This window comes from Aspergillus flavus, chromosome 4, assembly GCF_009017415.1.
Source record: "Aspergillus flavus chromosome 4, complete sequence".
In the NCBI taxonomy this organism is placed as follows: domain Eukaryota; kingdom Fungi; phylum Ascomycota; class Eurotiomycetes; order Eurotiales; family Aspergillaceae; genus Aspergillus; species Aspergillus flavus.
In genome coordinates this window covers 284,622-307,396 of record NC_092405.1, presented here as the reverse complement: position 1 = coordinate 307,396, position 22,775 = coordinate 284,622, and the positions used below count along the sequence as shown (strand labels likewise).

The 22,775-nt window shown below is 49.2% G+C and overlaps 8 protein-coding genes across 8 annotated transcripts; 2 read left to right on the top strand and 6 right to left on the bottom strand.

Annotated features, from left to right (window-relative positions):
• Positions 1-83: 83 nt before the first annotated feature.
• F9C07_2231934 (C2H2 transcription factor) lies at positions 84-2,453 on the bottom strand (the record flags this gene model as incomplete). The annotated part of the gene is made up of 3 exons (XM_071509895.1): positions 84-2,193; positions 2,254-2,308; positions 2,366-2,453. The coding sequence occupies 3 exons, from the start codon at positions 2,451-2,453 to the stop codon at positions 84-86; spliced, it is 2,253 nt and encodes a 750-aa protein (XP_071366234.1).
• A 263-nt stretch (positions 2,454-2,716) lies between these two features.
• Positions 2,717-5,564, bottom strand: F9C07_2282935 (secretory lipase-domain-containing protein). The gene is made up of 3 exons (XM_041292157.2): positions 4,988-5,564; positions 3,850-4,925; positions 2,717-3,782 (listed from the first exon to the last, which is right to left on the bottom strand). The coding sequence occupies exons 2-3, from the start codon at positions 4,285-4,287 to the stop codon at positions 2,868-2,870; spliced, it is 1,353 nt and encodes a 450-aa protein (XP_041145594.1). The 5' UTR covers positions 4,288-4,925; positions 4,988-5,564; the 3' UTR covers positions 2,717-2,867.
• A 1,920-nt stretch (positions 5,565-7,484) lies between these two features.
• Positions 7,485-8,343, top strand: F9C07_3272 (4-carboxymuconolactone decarboxylase family protein; the record flags this gene model as incomplete). Its single annotated transcript, XM_041285970.2, has 2 exons — positions 7,485-7,603; positions 7,680-8,343. Exons 1-2 carry the CDS (start codon positions 7,512-7,514, stop codon positions 8,341-8,343), a joined length of 756 nt encoding a protein of 251 aa, XP_041145593.2. The 5' UTR covers positions 7,485-7,511.
• A 244-nt stretch (positions 8,344-8,587) lies between these two features.
• Positions 8,588-9,727, bottom strand: F9C07_3271 (BNR/Asp-box repeat domain protein; the record flags this gene model as incomplete). Its single annotated transcript, XM_041285969.1, has 1 exon — positions 8,588-9,727. The coding sequence occupies one exon, from the start codon at positions 9,725-9,727 to the stop codon at positions 8,588-8,590; it is 1,140 nt and encodes a 379-aa protein (XP_041145592.1).
• A 973-nt stretch (positions 9,728-10,700) lies between these two features.
• On the bottom strand, positions 10,701-13,573 carry F9C07_2282933 (UDP-N-acetyl-D-mannosaminuronate dehydrogenase). The gene has a single exon (XM_041285968.2). It carries the CDS (start codon positions 12,793-12,795, stop codon positions 11,395-11,397), a length of 1,401 nt encoding a protein of 466 aa, XP_041145591.2. The 5' UTR covers positions 12,796-13,573; the 3' UTR covers positions 10,701-11,394.
• A 176-nt stretch (positions 13,574-13,749) lies between these two features.
• On the top strand, positions 13,750-16,515 carry F9C07_2155147 (chitin synthase-domain-containing protein). The gene is made up of 2 exons (XM_071509258.1): positions 13,750-15,679; positions 15,750-16,515. The coding sequence occupies exons 1-2, from the start codon at positions 14,464-14,466 to the stop codon at positions 16,040-16,042; spliced, it is 1,509 nt and encodes a 502-aa protein (XP_071366233.1). The 5' UTR covers positions 13,750-14,463; the 3' UTR covers positions 16,043-16,515.
• Positions 16,516-16,778: 263 nt separating this feature from the next.
• F9C07_2256061 (transmembrane amino acid transporter protein-domain-containing protein) lies at positions 16,779-19,379 on the bottom strand (the record flags this gene model as incomplete). The annotated part of the gene is made up of 6 exons (XM_071510112.1): positions 18,329-19,379; positions 18,204-18,276; positions 17,818-18,085; positions 17,617-17,760; positions 17,349-17,563; positions 16,779-17,294 (listed from the first exon to the last, which is right to left on the bottom strand). Exons 1-6 carry the CDS (start codon positions 18,583-18,585, stop codon positions 16,779-16,781), a joined length of 1,473 nt encoding a protein of 490 aa, XP_071366232.1. The 5' UTR covers positions 18,586-19,379.
• A 212-nt stretch (positions 19,380-19,591) lies between these two features.
• Positions 19,592-22,122, bottom strand: F9C07_2256059 (MFS myo-inositol transporter; the record flags this gene model as incomplete). Its single annotated transcript, XM_041291923.2, has 6 exons — positions 21,317-22,122; positions 21,203-21,266; positions 20,707-21,150; positions 20,374-20,641; positions 19,983-20,321; positions 19,592-19,927 (listed from the first exon to the last, which is right to left on the bottom strand). Exons 1-6 carry the CDS (start codon positions 21,693-21,695, stop codon positions 19,592-19,594), a joined length of 1,830 nt encoding a protein of 609 aa, XP_041145588.2. The 5' UTR covers positions 21,696-22,122.
• Positions 22,123-22,775: the final 653 nt, after the last annotated feature.

Genomic DNA, 22,775 nt, shown 5'->3' with positions numbered 1-22,775 from the left:
GGCGACGACCATTCCTAGACGCCAGACACACGAGGATAGCCTTTTGTCGCTGAATCATTTTCCATTATCGCAAACGACCAATCCTAATGCATCCTTTCCAATAAATCCGCATAGCTATTCAAAGCCCGACCCATCAAATTGACCAACTCCCAGATATAATCTGCAGTAAACAGTCGAGCCCACAGCCGGGTAACAATCGCACTCAGACGGGTATTGTTGGCCAAGAGCCATTCGCGGGATACTCCGTGTCGAGTCTCCATCACCATCTCGATAACGAACTCCAAGAGCTTGCTTTCCTGTTCGGTCAGACTAGGGTTGGGACTTGCGACCGTCACTTCTTCGAGCCATTTCGCGAGTAGAACGGCACATTCTAGTGAGCATAGTGCGTACTGGAGCGACCACGAGTGCACCTGCGTCTGAGCGACATAGTTGATTCCTAGTTTGATAGGAGTACTCAGGGCGTGAGCGCAATGCAGCGCCGCGCGAGTTAACCGGTCGTTCCGCTCGACACTGAGGTTCTCTTTCAAGGACCGGGCGATCTCCTCCGGGTTCCAAGTTTGGAGCCGTCGGGCCGAACTGAAGTCGGCATTCAGGCGAATATAGGCTAATCGGAGGAGAGCAGCGGATGTGAATGATAACGGACCATGTGGGTTAAAGGGGTCAATGGATGCCTCCCGATTGCGCTCCCAGCATTGGCACCAATGTTCCAAGGCGAGTTCTAACGAGGTCACTTCGGACGGGGAAAGAGAGTTACCATTGAAACCGGGCAGCCGACGGGATTTCTGGATGAGCCAGATATGTTGAATAATTGCGTGAATGAGCACGTAGCCGCCTAACGAGGAAAAGCTCTCCAGTCGCCCTTTTATGTCCGGGTTGTGTGCGAAAAGCGAAGCGAGAGCATCTTGTAATTTTGGTTCGCCTCGGCTCTGACTCCTTTCCTCCATCCATTGCCCGGCGGTTGTGGCTTGCCATTCTACTTCTGTACACGGGAGATCAAGCGTACACTCCTCAGTGAGCATCATAGGTGGCAAATCGAAGACAATAGTTTGAATGTTGAAGTAGCAAAACACGATTAGTCGCGTTCGCTTTGTTTCTTCGCTTCGTACCCAACTCTCCCATGACCCGTCTTGCGCCGGGAGGTCATTCAGCCCTCCCTGTCTGAGTAGCGTTTCCATGTAGCTCCGCATGTATAACGATTCATCATAAGGCGGATCATGTTCATGCCAGGAGGATACGGATACTAGCATCAAGAGAGCTTGTAGCGTCTCTAGAAGATCCTGTTCTCTGGCTGCAGGCGATGGCGCTGATTGTCGGTTTGGGTTGATACCACTGTTAGGTTCTACCCATTGGAATTCTCTTCGGATATGTTCAAGCGTCACAGCCTTGGCGACTTGGTAGAGGGCGGTGCTCGTTTCCGGCTCCCTACAATACCGGGCGCCCAGACTGGCCATGGATAAAATCAACTGCAATGACTTGGAATCAAGATCAAGGGTGGGGACATGGAGAATGGGATAATGTTCATGGTACCCAGTGAGGTAACCGGTCAGGCAACGTGAGAGGGCATGTCGGGACGGGACGTATGGGTTTGGGATAACATTCGCGTAATCAGATAGAAGGGCACCAATGCGCTCTCTACATTGCGTTGTCATGGAAAGCGAACTTGGAGGTTGTCGCGCTTTGTATGTTGTCGGAGATTCTTCGGTCTGAAGTGAGGGTATCTGAGTGCCGTGCCGCGGTAAAATGGAGCTTGAAGGGGTTTCAGCATTTTCGGCCGGGTTCTCCTTCTGCGGCTGGTCATAGACAGGTGGGGTATCAAAGTGAAAAGGTGGAAACAGGGGAAGCGGCTGATAACTAGGGGAATACGGGTGGCTGGGTAGGGGAATGCTATCGAGGAAAGAGGTGAAGTCCTCTCCATCATATGCAGTGGACGGACCAAATCCACTAAATGGCTCGCTAAATCCAGAGGACTCGGCCGTCGGTGTTGCTTGCGCTGAGAAGGGCGCTGGTCCTCCAGATAGAAGGCTATGGTTCCCTTGGCTCGTTGAATCCATGGAATGATTTGTCACGGCAGATGCCAGCATGTTCAACCCATTGAACATCTGATGAGAAGATGGAGACGGCGTTGTTGCATCCTGGCCCACACCTGATGTCGGGGAGCTGTGCGACAAGCGTTCGTGACGAGCCAAAAGATCTCTGCTCGCGATCAGTACATACGTTTAGAATTTATAGCGAGTGTAATTATACGTCACATACTTGCGCGTAAATGATTTGGGACATTTGTCGCAGACATACGGCTTCTCTTTCGTGTCTAGTTGCGATTATTAATCGAGGAACTCGGCCGAAGACAAAGGGAGAAGCAGCTTACGCGAACGATCATGGCGTTGGAGATGTTCTAAGCGGGCGAAAGACCTATCGCACCTTTGGCAATGGTACGATTTGGTAGCTTTACCCATGGTCAACCTGGCGAGGGGAATGATGGCGGAGTGACAATGGATGAGTACATTCTCTCCATGCCAAGAGGATTTGCGGCAGGTGATCCGAGGATATGAAAAGGCGATAAGATTCGGACCACGAGTATTTCCGGTCTCCGCCTCGGACACAAATCTGTATGCCGAGGATTTGTGGATAGTAATTCGAGCGGCCAGCCCTAGTTTTTGGTTTTCATCCTTATTTGTTTTTGGCTAGATTTGGGAAATCAATAGAGCTGTTTCGGAGAAAATAAGCTCGGTATCAGAGGTTGTTGATGATCATCCTTGCGGGTACTAAGTCACATTATATATATCTTCAACAAAACATTACGTCTATTATATATGTACAACATCCCACATAACTCCCTTTTGAGAATTTACCGATCCTAAACCTCACCATCACCGAGGTCCCAAGAAACCACCCAAAGTCCATTTCAGCGTAGACCACAACTCCTCTCCAAAGAAGGGCAGCATATGAGGGTTGAGATCCGAAAGAAGCACATCCTTCTTCGTGCACGATCCCGGATGGGAGACCTCCTTCCCGTCAAGACGATCAGCGATCCATCCCATAGCATTAGCAGATCCAGTGATCCATAAGCTACCATGTCCACCGACCAGATCCCGGGTGTATTCCACGGTGGCGCCATCGCTGCAGTAGGTGTCGACCAGCTCATCGGTGTCTGCCCCAGGGCTGATCTCATCATGAACCGGCTTGTAGATATACATGGGGATCTTGGGAGTTCCGTGCACACCCATCTGTCCAGCCAGGCGCATCACGCTCTGAGGAACGTCCTCGTTGAAAGACTCCTTGCCGTTCACGAAATATGAATAGACATCCTTAAGGAATCCCTGAGTAGCCTCGCCGATCAGGCAGCTGCTGGCAATTTTCTTGAAGTCCGCTCGCTTTTCGGGCACAAGGGATCTGTCGAGCCATTCGGAAACATTGGGATAAGCCTTGGACAGGCCATCAATAGAGCCGAAGGCAAGTCCAGCGAATGGACCGCCAGTGACTCTTTGGAGAGTAGAGCTGAGATTGGCGATGTTGCCTCCCGCGGCAGCACCGGCGAAGTTCAGCTCCGGTGCGTACGTTGGCTGCAACTCTGCTGCATAGTTGACAGCGATGGAACCGCCAGAGTATCCCCACATGGCGTAGCGAGCGTCCTTTGACAGACCGAGTTTGGGGGCTTCAATTAGAGCTCCACGAACACCGTCCAAAGTCGCTTGACCGGAGATCACACCGGCCGAAAAGTGGGCGTTCACTCCTTCGTAATCTGTGGTCACGACCCACCATCCTTGGTTCAGAGAGGCGGCCAACTATTGATTGGAACATTGTCAGTGACGCTGAAGGTGGTGGCCAAACACTGGGATTATTTGAACTTACAAACGCGGTATCGGTCGACAGAGTGTTGTTAGCAGAGAGAATTCCCGCAAGCCCAGAGCCCGAGTCTGGCTGAAGGGTATAAGAGGGCTCGCAGGCTGGGTTTGACGAGTCGTAGTATAGCGCGTACGCAAGGAGCTTTGACGGGTCCGCATTACGGGGCTTAATCAAGGTGTTTACGGCGGCGATTGGGTTTCCCAAGCTGTCCGTGGTCCGGAATAGATACTGATGCACAGATTCAACCTTCACATCGACTGGGAGAGGGAGGAAGGGTGACAACTGGCTCGATAACTCGCGAGATCGGATTGTCTGCCCCGGTGCATAGGTGTCAATATTAGCTGGCTGGTCATACCAAGGGTCCTCCGTTGGCAGAAGAGGCTTGGCTGTCACTGCAGACCAGATTTCGGCCGCGACGAGGGCAAAGAGGGGAAGCCAGCGCATGATGTCTTGTGCTCAAGGGTAGGGAACTGATCGCACTGATGGTTGTAGGTTCGACGGCATCTTCTGCTCTTATTTATAATGGGCCGTGGAGAAGCACGTTAGTAGCCGTTGCGATCCAAGGTTGGCCCGTGTACTCCGTAACTGTTACGGAAATGTTCAGCTGAAGAAACAACTTGAGCATATCCAAGTGAGACATGCAATCGCGGTTGATCATTCAATTGATCCACCATGTCGGCGTGTCCTAGACTCCTAGTGCATTAGAATAGCTGCACGGATTAGCTTCTAGCGGCCTGGCCGGCTTGAGGCTCCACTTGGTGCATGCATTATCGAACTTAGCAGAATTTGCGTTTTCTGCTTAATACCCCGAACCAAGTAGCTGCCATGGCCAACCAGTTGACGATGAAAGACTGTCCCTGAAACGTGTTTCATAGGCTTTCAAAGAGACGTCGAGTGAGCAATAACATCTTTCGTGGTAGTCTTTGTAAAGGAATTAAGACGACCCAAAAAAGCCTACCGGCGGATCTCAGGAACGCCTGATCTTTAGCGGGCCCACTCTGCACACAAACCAATAAATCAGGGTCGTATTACGGACGGCTAAAAATAAGGATCGACGCAATATAAAATTCATTTGTTCCCGACTCCGGACGCATTTCTAATCAGTTCGGGTATCGGATGTTCAGGTTACTGGCATATAACTCACCTGAATAGTTCATTCCGAGGTAAAAGCTCCCACGATATTAGCCCATCCTAGGAGTATATGCAAGGATCTCGGCGTGTCTAGCATACCAAGCTCAATGCTCAGCCGATCTTTCATCTATAACGGAAAAGATCAAAATTTACTCTCCAGACGGGCCGAACAAAGAAAGAAATTATAACGAAGTAAAATTCAAAATAAGAGGAAAGCGAAAATATTAAAAGAGAAAACTGAAACATGTGCTACGCAGCTACCTAACTTCGCACTCGATAGTAGCAGCCTCACCAACTGTAAACGACTAGAATTAGGGTGAATTAGGGTTCTCCAGGGCCGCGTAAAGCGTGACATCCTTCCATGGTAAGCCACGTGGGGCCAGGAAAAAGAAAGGTACTATGCATATGATTATGCATAGTATAGTATACCCTGAATAGAGGTCCCTGGATTTGCTTAGCGGCCGTTAAGTCCGCTTGTATTTCCGATCGTGATTTTGGTGGGGACGCCATGGCTTCGTCGGCGGTTATTGTATAATGTGTCTCCGAGACAATCCTGATTCTTGAAAAACATCTCAAAAGATATGTCATCTATCGCATGATACTGTATAGTAATAGAGTGATAGATTGTCTGATCAATCTGCAGGGTTACATTGCGGTTAATAAGCTGAAGAGTGCTAACTTACACTAGGGAGCTATAGTGGGTTTTATTATACAGGGTACTACCTCACCTCCATAGTATACGACTCGAACATGACCGCCCCTATCTGTAGACACCGAGAAAATATGAGGTAAGTGAAACAGCATACTGCATCCTACCAAAGCGGCCTTGCATGATTCCAAGGCCTCTTCACTTGGTAGACGACAAGCCGTCTCTCAATAGTCGGAGAGCTGGCACTATGAACTTCGTTAGTGAGGAGAAGTGCGCTTGGTATGGGTTAATTCTCTTGGGGCGTCACAAGTACTATGTACTGTTGTGGGCCAGCTCTCTTCGGGTTAGCCTGACGAAAATGCCCGCTCCTCCATCGTTTGCTGGCATCTCTGGTTCACTGATGATCTGATCTGCAAATATCATAAAATGGGTATACTTCTCATAGTCCACCCCAGCTACTGTGCCTGAGCATAAGGCTGATGTATTTCTAATCCTGGATAGACCGTATGCGGTTGAATATGTAATTTTCGACTCCAACAACTAGGACAACCAACGAGTATCAGGTGATGTTAGACAATATGAGGGTTTGATAAACGTCTACTTATTTACACTGCAAATAGTCGTACACATTAAGATACTAATCGAGTAGCAATGCTCACATATCCTACAATCTCTTGATGGTTGATACTTTGATATCTAATTTTATATCCAGCTTAGAACGATAGCTGGATATCTTGAGTTAAATAACCTAATTGACACGTCATCCCAGATAAGTCTGAGAAAAAGCAAATCTCTCATCACCAAGATAGCTCTGCAACGACAATATCAAACAAGATCGACGCTCTCGCGAAAAACACAGTGCGAATAATACATGAGATGGATTTGATGGAAGTCAAGACCCGTAATGTTCTTGTAGCATAAAGACCCTTAGTGAACATTGGCCGGTTGAAGAAACATGCCTTTAGAGACGTCAGAGGCCGCATCACGGTCAGTTTAAGTGTCAATGATCCTTTATGAAAGCCTTGGAGAGTTGATGCCATTGGCTCTTCTTTTTGTCTCTGGAGCTATGACAGACCAAACCCAGACATATTGAGTATATTCACAAAAAGGATTCATAAGTAGAGTACGATTGTTTAGGGGAGATGTAGGAGAGATAAAGACGAGTCAAATTTTGGATACGTCTGCCAAACAGTTGGAAAGGAATGCTGTGAGGACAGGTAAAGCCCGAGTTATAGCTCCAATTTATGCCCTTTCCTCTAGTCACTGGGTAAAGTCTGTCTGGCTGGCGTAGTCGAAAAAGCGGAACGAGTCCATGGCGAAGCTGACTCTTATTCCACACCTACTTATGGGATCCAATAAAACTACCTAGGTTGGTCTGTCCTGCATTACTATACCGCGAGGTGTACGTACACGAGTAAAATATGTGATAGAGACATTAATGGTGAGCTGAACACCTCGCAGATGATCAATATATACTATGGCAGGCAGTCAGAACCTTGTGCTTCTTTCCACACCGGTACTTGGGTATAAGACGTATACACATACAGAAATTACACAGAATCTAACTATATTATAGTGTGTGTGTGTGTGTAGTAAAAACACATCAAATAACGACCACCCTCAGGCATGAAAGAGTTATAACCATAACACCTCATCTTTGGAGCAGACGGGTCCGATCATAGATCGCCTTCCTCTATAGGCTTAGCTTGAATCGCCAACACCGATCACGATGTTTGCTTTGTTTGTCCTGCATGGTTTGTCCTGTTTGACTGGGACATCCGCTTCGTTCTGCCGACCGGATAAACGCAAATGAGGAGAGAAGGAGAAGATCCCCACCTAGTCTGGTCAATCAATCACCATCATGAAGCCTAAGTGACACTCTCAAAGCATGAGGGGCTTTCCGCTTCGACTGTCCCCTTGTAACTCATTGACTCGAAATCCAACAACAACCCAAAGACTTGCAAATAGAACAAACCCCAGGTAAGTCCCATTCTAGCACATCTTGTATAGATAGCCATCGTCTGCCTCGGCGAATAGACTTGCTGATACTGACAAGGATCCCCAGATTTTCGACAATCTCCCCATTGAAAATGCGTCTGCCCTACGCCCCCTCCGAACCCCCCGCATCCGACCCCGACGCGGCAGACATCTACGCCCGTATTGCAGCCCGTCGCAACCCCCGCCCTCTCATCCCGCTCGATCTATCCCTGCTGCATTCGCCCCCGGTCGCTGATGGCTGGAACAGCTTCCTCGGTGCCATCCGGACACGCACCATCATCGACCAAGGACTCCTAGAACTCGCTGTCTCTCGCGTGGCGGTCTTGACTGGGGCGGTCTACGAATGGAATGCTCATGCTCCCCTGGCTTTGAAGGGTGGAATCCAAGCGCAAGAGTTACAGGCCGTGCGGACCCTCCCTTCCACTGCCGTTGGAGAAGCTGCAGAGCTATCGAAGGCCAAGGAAGCTTTGGCACAAAGCGCCTTGACTTCCCGGCAAAAGGCGATCGTGCAGTATGCGGATGAAATGACCCAGACGGTCAAGGTGCAGGATTCAACTTTTGCGCAGTTGCAGACGGAGGGTTTCTCGGATCGTGAGATTGTCGAATTGACGACCGGTATTGCGGGATATAACTGTGTTAGCCGGGTTTTGGTTGCTTTGGATGTTGGGGAGAATAATGCTAGGGAAATGAAGAGTGTGGATGAGTTGGTTGCCAACCTATAGTCGTTGTTGTCAATACAATGTGCTCGTTGAGCTATACGCGTCTAATGAATTCTACACAATTATGGCAGCGTGTTGGACGTATGCACTGGGTCAAGTTATTCGTAATATCTACAGGCGTGACACTTTGTCATGCGTTAATATGTGATTTTGATTCATGGCGAAATCTTCTGGTAGTTGCTCTACAACTAGAACCATCCGCTTTTAAGTATCAAAAAATTCAAAAGTCCCACGCACAATCCAATATCTAGTGTAAGGTGATCGCCTTCGCCTTCGGGCGACCCTCACACTCGAAGGTCGCGAATAGGGTGTTTCCATCCACTGGTGCAATACCCGGCCAGTGACTAGTATGAGGGCAGATAACCGTCGGTTTGGACCATTGAATCTGGCCATTCTGCGGCGGACCAGCGAAGACGACCTTGATAGAGGCATTCTGCGTCCACGAGACCTCATTGTGATCCTCGTCCGTCATGAAGATAACCGCCAGCGATCCATCAGCGAAGGAGGCAATCTGAGGAGCACCGGCATTGTGACCCTGAGGCGGAACATACACGCGATGACGCCAGCCCCAAGTCTGACCATCGTCGTAGGAGATCAACGCTTCCAAATTGAAAGTGCCAAAGGAGGTAGTCTCGAAGATCATCACCAGCGCCTCGCGACCGTTGTCCCAAGTCGGTGCGATGCCGTTCATCCCATCACGCAACGCATCACAGTCCCCATGCAGACACCGCGGCTGAGTCCAGGTGGCACCGCCGTCGAATGACTGCACCATCATCGTGCTCTGGTTGTTATGCGCGAATTCCAGCGAATACGTCAGCTGGACCTCGCCCTGTCTGCCCAGCCGCATAAAGGGCTCCCAGATGCCGTTTGGTGCACCCTTCTCTGCCGCCTGCGACAGGAAGTGCCAGCTCCTACCGGCATCGGTCGACCGGCAAACTGTGATACGGAAGTACGTGGGGCCGTGGGGCCCAATGTCATGGTTGCGGAATGCCCCCAACACAGTGCCCGGTGCGACCTCCAGAAGAAACACGTTGTCGACGTCGCCCTCGCCGCGGCTTACTTCTCCCCAGTCCTGGAAGGTCCGACCGCCGTCCGTACTTCTCGATACGGCGAGCACGCGTGTCTTGCCCTGGAAGTGGGTGAACGAGGCGAGTAACGATCCATCACCCAGTCTGGCGAGACGGGGGTATGTACCGTGTTTGTCGGGGTGAAGGTCCCTGTCACCATCTTCAATGTGACGGTTCCCAGGAAGCTGGCCTGGATATCCTTGCTGTGGAGGTGGTTGATAGTGCTGGTATTGTTGGGGAGGCTGGCCCTGTCCGTGTCCATGTTGATTATCGTCTAACCCGAAGGTTTTGAGGATTTTCTGGCCAAAATTTCCAGGCATTGTGTTCGGGCTTCTCTTCGTCCGGCGAAACGATTTATCAGAGAGTGTGGTCGTTGGGAAGTGGCTTGAGAGGGGATTGTTTAGATATAAAGAGGGGCAAAGTGTAGCCACTTGTTCACCGATAGTTCATCTGTTTATCGAAGTGATTGACATGGATGACGTCATCCAAGCCCCGTTGAAACACGGCTGCCTGGTTGCCTCATTGTTGATCTCAATGATGTTAGGAATGGATACTGAAAATCATAATCTCGAGGGGCAGAGGTGACGATGAATGGCATGGGAGGTAGCATGGACGTAGGTCAACGGAGGATATCTGGGGTTAGGGCTAATGTTGCCTAATGCGGCAGTGTCAGTTATCCACCTGCACCTGCACCTACCAACAGCTTGCCATCAGAACTTTAAGTAGATTAAAGGACCAAGACTAGAACTAGACAATGATAAAAGAAAGCGGCTTGTACCATTTAGCATTTTGCCAACCCTAAGGCCCCTCTAGAACTATCAAGTCATGGCCGAGTTCGGACCCGTAGTCTCCTTGAATTGTGTGGCACGCTCCGTTATACTAGACGCTCTAGGGGCATAGGGCTGTGTAGCTACAGAGCCAAGCAATATAATATTATAATCCATTGTTGTCGCATTAGGCAGTATCCTCGAATGACTGTTTGGTCGTACATTCCCCTAACGCAGCCGCCCATGCATGTACATTTCGAATCAGTCTGAGGCACTACTGCATGGGCTTACGGGGATACCCAATAGGAGCCTGTGGCTTACACGGTCTTTTATTGGAAGCACACTGCATTCGTCACTAGTCAGGTTAAAAACCCAAGACCGATATCAGTGACCACGAAGGCTTTCATCAATCACTAACACTTGCTAGATATTTTTATATGCATACAGTTGACTCAACAATACAAGACATAAGGTTACAGCTGAATTTACAAAAGGATCGCTGCTGAGGCCAGTACTCATAGTACGACAGGGAGTAAAATTAAGGGTGTGGCGTACACAAATAGTATACACTTACTGAAGTTGATACTCAAGAGGGTACAAATTGTTCGATTGGAGACTACCATTGATCTATATTATTGTATCTACCTGAGCAACAAGTCAATAAGAGGAAGGTTATATCGAGAAATGTCACGTCCGTAGCATTACTAACATTCTAACAATCTAAATGAAGATTATTGTACGCCATATATGAATGATATATACCTGGTTTTGATGTGGACTTTCGCAAAAGATGCCCGAAGCCTTCCGGATTTCGCTTTAAACTAAGCTACGGTCATGAGCTCGGCCAAATGGCGTAACTGACCAGGCAGAATGGTGCATCCCTTTGAGAAGATGCAGTCAAGAGATCATCTCAGTCTTCTGTGTACATCGCGCACATGAGTGTCAAAGAAACTCGTAAGGGGGCCTTGAATGGCAACAAATGGAAGGGTAAACAGCTGGTCATCCTGTGAATTGGATCTCTAGGTATGCCCAAAACAATGTTACTAAGCATTTCATTCTTTTGCCCTATCATTTCTCCTGAGGAAACATAAATGTGGAAGTGAAATGAAGTAAAGGGACAGAGAGTAAAAGGGAATAATAAGAAAAGCAGGTATTATATGTATAACATGTACAACAAAACTAGAAAGCAGCATACAAATTAAAGTCCTAAGGAGAACTGGCTATTGGGAGCATCCAGCCGCCACGGAAGACGTGAAATTCTCGACTAACACCCCATCTAATCTTTGTAGAACCGTGAGATCCAGCCCCGGCTGGTCAACAGCCACGATAATTATGTCGAATTCTTCTGTTAACGATTTTGTATTCCATCTCCTCGCTTCATCCAATTTCGGAATGGAAGGCAACGCTTCCTGCGAAACGAGCGGATCGGCGTATTCGACTGATGCCTCCCATTCATCTTTCAGATGCCGAATAAGTGCAAGACCAGGAGAGTTGCTGAGAACGGATTGTCCACGCTTGAACCCTACACCAACGACAAGGACTCGGGGTTGCATGACTCGTGACATTGCGCCGGAAGCTTGATTACAATAAAACTTCTTCATCACCCGGTTTCCCAGTTTTGCGGGGCGCTTGGTCATTTCCTCCGTGGCCGCCTGAAGTAGAGGCAGCTCAGATGTAGACAGGAGGTAATATGGATTCACAGGGATACAATTTCCGCCAACCCCCAGTCCCGGGAAATACGATTGATATCCAAACGGCTTTGTGGCCGCAGCCGTAGAAACCTCCATAGCGCTTATGCCGATGGATTGGCATGCATCTGCCATTTCATTTGCGAAGGCGATGCAAACCATGCGTTGACAGTTCTCGTACAATTTCGTCATCTCAGCCACCTCGGGACACGAGACTGGGACTAGATCATGGAAGACTTTCCCGTACAGTTTCTCAATGCTTTGTAAGGATCCGGGTGCGATATCATCCAAGCCAGAGATGACTTTGGGGATATCCTCAAATGCAGGGGAGAGTCGACCTGGATCGACTCGCTCCGGAGACATGCCAGCCATGAGGCCGCACGATCTCATAACATCTTTCAGAAGCTGTCTCGTTATGCCCACGGCGACTGAGCTTTCGATAACCACTGTTGATCCGGGACGGGCGTATTTCGAAAGTAGGCTAATTGCGGCCTGTAAGGGTGTCGTATCAACGCAGGCTTGATGGAGTGTTGTGGGGACACATATCAAGAAGTGTGTAGCCACCGCGATATCGGAAGGATTGCTTGTAGCTTTTACATTTTTCTTGGCCAGATCAGCCCGGATCTCTTCAATGCGCTGACTGTTGATATCAAAGGCGATGATGTTGTTGTATACCCTGGCGAAAGCAGATACAAGTTCGAGGCCGATATAGCCAACGCCAATCACAGCAATGATAGGGTCATCATATGCATGTGTGTGAAAGGTTTCCTTGTTCACATTGTCGCCTTCAGGTTGGCACTTCCCTGAACTGCTTTCAGGAGGAGGCGTAGGCAGGCCATTGCTTTCTATGGAAGCCGGCTCGGAAATCTGCCCTTGAGAATAGCCATTACCGTGCAACTTGAAGCAGGCCATATCTGGCAGTATGGCTTTCATCTCACCGACGCAAAGTGCCGGGATATGGAGTTGTCGTCGAGATTGCCTAACTGAAAGGGGGATGTCTTTGCCCAATGTCCGAGCTTTTCAGGAGCAGACGGAATGCAGCTCACCCTACACTATAACCCAGTAGTACCACGGGAGTATTTCCCTTGATTTCTTATCTATATTCGCCGGATCTCGGCAATGGCTGGTGTGCTTAATATATCCATTGAATAACCTCATTTAGCAGGGGCCTCGGAGTGGATCAGTGGCATTTCAAGATTTCAATAAGGAGTAGAAAACTCAGCCAACGCGCTTTTGCAATGTGAAAAAGACCAGTGGATAGATACTAGTACGTACACGTAACTAACTATAGAGAAGCTACGTGTCATGGCGAATATGATCTATATTCTTTTGGAATCTTGCTTTGCAGTATGTCGGATGTTGATTGGTTCCCGTGATAGGGTGTGAAAAGATCGCGTCGATCGCGGTGGGTATGGATGCATATCATTTCCCTTTTACGGATCTTGCTAGCTGGACAGAGTATACAAAATACGATCCATAGGGATTAAGTTTTAACACGATCTTTATCTCAGCTGAGCCACTTATTCCGTCTACGCGCCCCCAGCAAAAAGTCCGATGCTACTCGCCGATATGATTAACCGACATATCTTCATGTCTAGGAATAGCATTGTTGAGAGACGATTCTGTGCATCGGCATTAGAGCAGCAGAATGCGCCAGTTTCATGGGCTCAAATAGAAAAGAAAGACAAAAAGAAAAACATACTGTGTCGCTCAGCTGTAAGTGGAGTCCTGGCCTTTTCAAACGCCGATCTTCTCAGCTCCGTTCATATAGTGTCCTTCGGCTCTGCGAACATAGGCAATGATCACCTGCTGTAGTGGGGCCCTTGCCTACTCATCACCTGGTTCTAAGCCATGCTTATAATAGATAGCCAGCCACCATGGTCAACTTAATCAGACAAGTTCGCCATTCTTTCAAGGGCCGTACCAGCCGGTAGTGTAGGAATGCATTGCAAGACGACGTGAGCAACGACCGTCGAGATTCGACATAGCAGCAGTGTGACGACCTACAACCAATCTACACCATCCTGGCGGATTATATCAGCTTCTCTTGGCCTGTGAAACTCTGCGAAGGAAAAAGAGACAAAGAACAGCAGTTTTAAGCAAATGTGCCAATGATTATTGCATCATGAACCAAACGGTATCGCCCATGGTACGGAAATTGCCTATACCACGCCAATCGAAGCATTACCAGCACGTACATCGCGACAATCCCAGTCCCTTGAGCGAGGACATGGCTGCCTCTCCAGACAACAGAGTACCGGCGTGTCCAATTGACATTGGCAGAAATGAGGAGCTAACTTCAAGCATGCCCGTACGCGGTGTTGCGCGAAATACCCGAGAGATCCTAGATGTACTGGAGGAGTGGACTGGCTGTATCACGACCAAAGAAGCAACGCCACGTCCGCAGGTTACGCCAGAAGTGCGCAAGAAGGGTCGCAGAAGAATCCTGATTCAAAAGTACATGTTTCAAATCTCTATCCTCACAGCCAAGTAAGTCGATCCCTGCCATTCCTCAAGATGTAGAATCATCCGCTAATTCATGTCCCTAGTGGGTTCGGAATTTTTGCTACCTGGTGGTTCCCACATTACTGGTACCTCCTCATGCCTTTTATAGGTGCTGGTGTTGTGATGAATATCGCCATGATCATCGCTCTGCTGGTTAACCTACTCTATCGTTGGTGTTACCCAGAGAAGCCGCTGATACCAGAGACTCCAGAGAGCCTAGTCCATTTGATTCCATGCTATAACGAAACGAAGGATGAGATGGAGCGGTCACTCAATTCACTAATAATGCAAAAAGGCATTTCAGATCATAGGCGATGTATTATGATTATCTGTGATGGCAAAGCTCGTGGTTACGGCATGGAGAAGACAACCGGAGAATATCTGTTAGAGGATATTCTCATCCAGAAAGACTACCGGGTCCGGATCACGAAAGCCTACCTGGCATGGGATCAACAATTCATGGATGTTGAAGTTCAGAGGGGGACCTACAACGACGTGCCGTACTTCTGCATTATCAAACAGCACAACCAAGGAAAGCGCGATAGTTTAATCGCAGTACGTTCGTTTTTGTACAACTACAATATCCGCCATACACATCCAGAGACAATATTCACGTCGACATTCTTTGTCCATATGGCTTCGTTTATCAAGGAGTCAGGGATTGATTATATTGACAATCTGATTGGGATGGATGCCGATACAGTATTTGATGACCACTGTATTAGCGAACTACTTCGATGTTCACGGTATGAGGACACTGTAGGGGTATGTGGCTATGTTGCCGTGGACTGGAAAGACAATTTTTGGCATCCTTGGAAGTTATACCAGTCAGCAGAATACACGATTGCCCAATGCCTACGACGTCTTCACCAGTCTGTGATTACGCATAAAGTATCTTGTCTCCCCGGCTGTTGCCAGCTGTTGAAGATCTGTGAAGAGACTTGTGGACGTGAAGTGCTGTTCAAGAGATTCGGATACTGCCCTGTCCCTACTGATGGAGTTCTGCGACATGTTCGAGCCACTGCCAGTGAGGACCGTAATCATGTCTGCCATATGCTCTCTGCTCGTCCGAGGGCTCAGACTCGCCAGGCGCTCCATGCGGTAGCATATACAGACGTTCCACAGTCGTGGCCAGTCTTCCTGTCTCAACGCAGACGATGGACACTGGGTGCCACCTCAAATGACCTGTTTTTATCATCTGCTCCTGGCGTACATTGGTTCGAAAGGATCCTTGCTTGCACTAATGTGATGACATGGTTTCTTAATGTGTTCATCTTCGCCAGCATGGCTAGATTTATCATGGCAATGTTTTGTGAGTATAGCGCGTTTCATCTACCACCCCGACTCCACAGAGATCAATCTAACATTTCCCGCATATATAGATGTTGAGGCATGGATCATCTTCTGCTTCATTGCCATTGCACTGATCCCCATTGTTTATTATCTGATTATCCCCTTCTGGCACATTAAGCCATGGCGCGATGCCTCGCGCTTCTGGATCGGTTGCCTCATATATATTATCTGTGGCCCATTCGTTAACATAGCAATCTTGCTGTACTCTTGCCATTACTTAGATTCGTTTGGATGGGGCAAGACTCGTCAGGTGGTTGCCGAAGACAATAGGGATGAGAACGGACAAGCTACTGAACGGACATCATTACTGCCACGTACATAGGGTTACAATGGCTACTGTTTCATGCCAATCATATCTTAGATCCTTAAGTCTTGCCAAATTCAGTATGTATGGTTCGTATGTATGACTGGTCAAGTGTGCTACGAATACTACTCTGGGAAACGCAAAGAGTTGCATGCTCGCATGCACCTACCATTGATTACAGCTAAAACCATACTCACTGTAAAGTGCTGAAGCCGTGACTTTCTGGTATCTGATAGTATGGCTTTCAGGTCAACGAAAATGTGGTAGAAAATGTAGTACTGATAATTGCAGCTGAGTCGGCAGCTCCGTGCGGTTGTGATCCACTTCGACTTGGAATAGTCGGTGTTATATCGCAGGTCATTCCATGCCGTGCTCACATCATCAGTGTGAATTACCTAGTGACTTGGATCTACCAAACTGACAACCTTTGCGCGTGGGACGGAATCACCTGAAGGACATCTATCCCAAACGGGAAGCGGTTGAACATCAGTGCCCAGTTAGGTGAGTGTACTATTCTTCAATGATCGATCCGGTATCACATTGAGGGACGCTTTCCATGCGGGCTGTAATTTCATTCCAAAACGAATCTAATCTATAAATACAATTATTGACGCGTATAATACAACAACTCCGGCCCGATGCTCTAACAATGCAAAAATCAAGCATTATTTGCACACGAGAAACTAGCGCTACTGGGGTCATCATGTAATGCTTTGCCTGAAACATACAGGCCGAGACCACACTGTGCAGCGAGTTAGTGAGGAATGAACAATGTAGTCAATATATCAGGGGAAGAACGTACGATGCATCCTGCGATGGCGAATATAAGGACATTGAGAATGGTGAGGAAGATTTTCATCGGCGTTGCGAAGAGGCGGTCCTTGTTGAGGTAGAGCCAGAATGTGGCGCTGAGGCCGTCTATTACTTTTGTTAGTATTTGATGTTCAGGGAATGGAGGGTCAGGGTGGGGTGTTGGTATAGCGTACAGGTGAACCAGCTCGCGAAGAGAGAGGCCTAGTATATATGTCAGTTGGATATTTGGCGGAAGTGCAGAGAAATCGAGGTCACGTACAACTAAGCTCAGAAGATTATTGAAGACCGGAATCGCCTCCGCGATGACCCAGGCCACGATCCACAGGCCCAGCATCAGAAGTACCCAAGAGCCGGTGGCCACTAGATCCTTCTTGTGCATGCGGTCGCTGCCACGGAACAGACGGACGTAGACGTACTTGCACGCGACGTGGCCGTTGACTACTCCACCGATGATAATCTGATGACGATGTTAAAAAATATTTCTCGCGACTGATATCAGTAATGAACTTACAGTAGGAAGCGCAATGCCGTAGGCGACCTTGCGCACCACGGGACTAGCAGATCCTAAAGCAGGGGAAGTCACATCCTGGCCAGCGTAGTAGTAAATAACGACAGCCGTGACGATGTATAGGATGACATCAATGCCTTGAAGAAGAAAGAGAGATTTGGGGTAATCTTTCGGATCTTTGAGTTCTGACATGAATCCAAAAAAGGCAACATGGCCCGCTAAAATGCATATTAGTGAGTCTGAGATGGCACATGAGGTGAGGCAAACGCACAGAAAGAAAATACAATGTTGCACACAGCAAGGAACGCCTTGTACAGGCTAGTATCGACGGTTGCCTGGACACCACCGTGCCACGGGCGTTGGATGCCGAGGGCAATCATGACAATCATTACGGCGCTAAAGACACTGATGAAAGCTGGTGGACTGTAAGTATATCTCTTTTGAGAAGTTCGAAGTGGCAGCCGTCACTCACAAGCAATAGACAAATACGACACCTTGGCGGATGTACGCGGTAAACATAAAACATATGAGATGACTAGTCCCACAACACCAAAGACAATGGAGCAGGTTCCGTGGTCGGTGATGGAATTCATAGCCACCGTAAAGGTCAGGATGTGACTAGCCATAATGAAAATGACTAGCAGAAGCTGACCGGTTCCCAAGAACTCGCGGCCGAACTTGCCGAGAAGGACCTCGCCGGCATCGGCCATGCTTTGAATGTGAGGGTAGCGCCATCTGAACTGCCCAATGGTGTAGCCAGTATAAGTCGCCAGAAGGCCAAGGCCAAGTAGAAGAATAATAGCGCTTTTGGTGGGATGTCAGTATGTGAAAGGAGCATCGGGGAATGGGGCTTCCTACGGGGCAAGGCCTAAGGCAGCAACCACGGCGGGTAACGAGAGAATTCCCAGTGAGACCGTTTCCGCGACCATCACTTATGAGAGTCAGTACACTTCCCCGAACACTAGTACCCAACAGTTACTCACGAAAACCACATTGCCTGTATGATGCTGGTCAGTAAATTGTCATCTTTTGACAACTGAGGTAGCGCCACAACATACCACCAGCTCAACACCTTGTACTTCACCTCGGCGTATTCTTCATCGCCAAAGGTGTCCTGATATTCCGGACGAGCTTTTTCCTCTTGCTGCTTTTCCGTGTCCTTGTCGCTGAGATCATATTCTGCGTCCCGGTTCATATCACTCAATACTGCACTCCCATGATGATCCGGTGAGGGAGCCATGAGTGCGCTTCGGGGGCAAAGTTTGATATTAGACTGGCTAATGACCAGCGTGAGATGACTCTCAACCAGATGCAGAGGGGCACCGGGAAAGAAAGGAAAGCGGTCACGGAAAAGAAAAACAAGCTAACAAAGAAATAACCGGGTGAAGAAGCGGAGAATGAGGTGGATGGATACACTGCAACACAGTTACATCAACGGTCCGAAGTACTCCACGTTCGTCACAACCGGTCGAGGTTGAACAGACTGGGGAAGACGGTGTCTAAGGGAAATGGAAGAAGAGCGCCATTGAATCAAGCTCGACGTCAGAAAACCATGGTGATTATTGCCTGACTCACCTTCGCCTGGAGACAAAAGGGAATAATTCTGCAAGTGTGTGTTGAATCCGTTACCTAATTAGTTGCAGTTCGGGTGGCGTCCGGGTGGGGCGCCATGGCCAGCTTTCACCCAATAGGAAGCCCTCATTGTCCAGATCGTCAGCCACACTAACCTTGAAAATTTCAGTTGAGTGCCTTAGGGTGTCTTGGAATGCCTTAGGGCCGGGGCATCCTGCAGGTACTGGACCAATAACTGTCCCTCCCGGCATCTTTGGAATGTTCGGTGCCAGTTCCACTGCACACCACTGGTCATTCAGGCCGATCCAGATGTTGAACCCCGGAAACTTTAACGGGAAACGGACTCCGTTGACACAGAGTTGTCCCCGGCTAACGTACTAATTTCTTACCAATCCTAACCTCGGTCGGATGGCAAGCATGGAGAAGAGATAAATCAGGGTTTTAAACCTTAAATGGATATAACACATTCGGATTGATAATTCGACGTGGTCATATTACTACCACTATGATCCATCGGGAAGGACAATAAATAAAGCAAGCGAACCGAAAACCATTCCAAAACTCTCATCACATTATCGGGATCCATATTCAATACCCTTACTGCCATCAATTCGTCTACTTGTGACGCATGAGTCCAGTGGGCCCGCCATTCCAAACGCCAGCCCTGATAATCATCACTCGTAATCATACAGCTGTTTCTGCGGCGGCACATCCCGGCGAAGGATGTACTTCTTGACATACCATGGCATCATGCCACGATAGTGATTGATATGCTTGCGAGTGGGCACGGAAAAGACCTGATCCAATTCTTCCAGAGAGAGCGCCTTGGTTTCCGGCAGGCAAAAATAGCAGAAAACCCAACCGAAGAAATTCCATGCGGCATACCACCCGAACGCTCCTTGGACGCTGAATGCATCCCGCAGCGGGAGCCACGTGAGCGACACGATAAAATTGAAGCCCCAAGTCGTGGCGGTCGCAAATGACATGCCGATGTCACGGATGTACAATGGCTGTCTAGATTAGCCGGAGTCGGTGACAGGGGAGAAAAGGCAAGAAATAACTCACAAATGCTTCGGCCGAGTATGTGAAAGGCACAGGTCCCTCGCCCGGCGAGTAAACAATCATGTACAGGTAGATCCCGGTTGCGACGCAGGCCGTTCGGGGAGCCTGATCCGGAATGTAGAACGAAAAACCGGTAAAGAGCAGGAACAGGCACATCAGAGGGAACGTGGTCAGGAGAAGGTTGCGCCGACCGAAGGTATCGATTGTATACACCGCCGGAAGAGCAAAAATCCAGTTCGTGATGCCGCATCCGAGGGACACAACGAGTGCCGTTTGGAGATCAAACCCGGCATCCCGAAACATTGAAGAAGAATAGTACATTATAGCGTTCACACCGCAGAACTAGGTGACGTTAGCGATGCAGAATGAGCCTAGAATCACCGTAAAGACGAACCTGTTGCATGAACATGACGAAGAAAGATGATTGCGCGGCGCGCCGGTTACGGGGGACGGTGAACATCTCGCGCCAGAGGTGTTTGCCTTGCCGGAGCTTTTCTTCCACTTTCAAGGCAGAGTGAATGTAGTAAAGGTCCCTCGCAGCCTGAAATTCCGATGGGCGCAGCTTGCAAAGTGCGTTGTACGCGTCCTGGTAGCGGTCCCGGATCATGTACCATCGGGGTGACTCGGGGCACATATAAACCTGGATACAAACAAAGAACGGGCTCGGAAGTGTTAATTCAAAGTGAATAAAGGTGAAAAGTGGGTCAGCCCTGCGGAATAAACTTACGGAATGGCGGTCGACCCCAGCATAAGCCTCCAGTTGAAACCCGGGATGGTTGGATGCGTCACTTTCATGAACGCGACAGAAGCGATATAGCCCAGCATGATGCCAAATGCCGTCCACATCTGCCACATCATCACCAGGGCCCCACGTATATTAGCGGGCGCACATTCAGCGCCGTAGACTGGGGTAGTCGTTGACTTCGCACCCACCGCAAAGCCTAGCAAGAAGCGACCCAGCAGGAGGTTCCACCAGGTGTGTGCGGCTGCCATCCAGAAAGAGGAAGCAAACGAGATGAAGCAAGAGATAAAGATACAACCGCGTCGTCCAAACCAGCGATTGAGCGGAGCGGTAGTCCAACAACCGATAACAGCCGAACAAAGATATGGAGCGCCATTTACCAGGCCTTGCATCCAGGGATTGGTGAGGTTGAACTCCTCAAAGTAGTACCTGGCCACTGTTAGACTCGCACTCGCAATCTAGATTGGCGGAAATTACTCACTCTTGTGCTCCGTTCACTGCGGTCTGATCCATTCCCTGCACAATTGCGGAACCAGCACAGAGAACTAGAGATCATCAGAATTATAAAACGCTTCCTACAACAACGGGTGCTTACTGGTCATAAAGTACATCATAAAAGGCTGGTTCCATCTGTGCGTCTTCTCGCGCCGGAGGAGTTCCTTCTCCCCTTCAGACAATTCATCCAATTCCTCGAAGATCTTGGGGTCCTGAGCCACTAGCGCGCCTCGTTTGAGCTGCTCCACGATGTGCTCGAGATCTTTTTCCCGAGCAAACTCTTCGGCATCGCGGTAAAGCTCCTCCCGAGTCAATCCTGCGAGGGGGTTCTTCAGCTTGGAGTTAGTATCCTTTTTAATGACATCCCGAGACCAATCCCGGGCTGTCTCTGCTGCATCTTGCTTCTCGATTGAAATGGAGGATTCAAGATGCTGCGACGTCAAGGCAGGCGCTTCGGGGTCATTGATTTTCTTATCCATGACAGGAGTCTAGGTGCGGAGCACCTTGCAGATCAGAGGACCAAGATGTGGGTTAGTATGTCCAAGAGGTGCAGGGTACAATAGGCAAATTAGATGCAGTAGAATGAGAGAATTCTGGAGCCACAGGATCTCAAACAGCGGCAGGCCGGCGCTTTTAACGTCTCCAAGAGCCCAGACGAAGATCCGTCACCCATACAACAATTGGGACGGTCTCCATGCCACTCTGCTGACCAGTCAAAGTGATTGACTCCGCATGATAACTGGGTCTCCCCAGATTAGCTAACACGTACCTTAGGGACTTGCCCGTTGACTCCATACTGTCCCCAGGCCAAGAGGCTTGGAGTCCAAAGAGCTCACCAGTGGCGTTCTTGGAGGTCCCGGACGACTTGATCGGGGAAACCTAGCTTGCCGCCCAGGGTCCACTTTGCCAGTGTTGCGTGGTTATGTGGTTGATCCTATGCAACGAAGAAGGGACAGTGCGGCGAGATTGATGGAGCTAGTGATTCTCCTCACGATATATAGCCGCTTCGCTGCCTTTCATGTCTGACGGGCTGACAGGGCTCTGCGGGACTAAAGGAGGTTATTACAACGACGAACACGAGTTACAGCACAAGAGGAGGTTAGTAGCCGAAACATGACTGGGCGGCTGATTCATGCAGGCATACTGTCCAGAGGCAGTGCATAAAGGAAAGCCATGTGGTGCGAGAAACGCAAGCGGTACCATTCCCCTGTAGGTATGCCCGATCCAAGAGAGACCGGAAAAAGGCTAGCGGAGGTCATCATGATAGAAGCCAAAGGTCAGTTGGACAGAAGGTTCAAAGCTCAAGGCTCCGACAGCAATCGTTTCCCCTCTGGCGTCATACCAGAGCAATCGGCATTTTCGCACTCGGTCTGATACCTCTCGGCAGGCTTGGCGCCGAGAGCGCACAGCCAGTCATCCCGAGGTGTCCAAGAACGCTCCTCTCACGGAAACTGATGAGTCGGTATATCCGCATGCGGAAATAGCAAGATTGGCGGCTTGGCTTACATATGCCGACCCTGCAAGGCGACCACAACTGGTTGTCCAAGAGCACCGGTTTG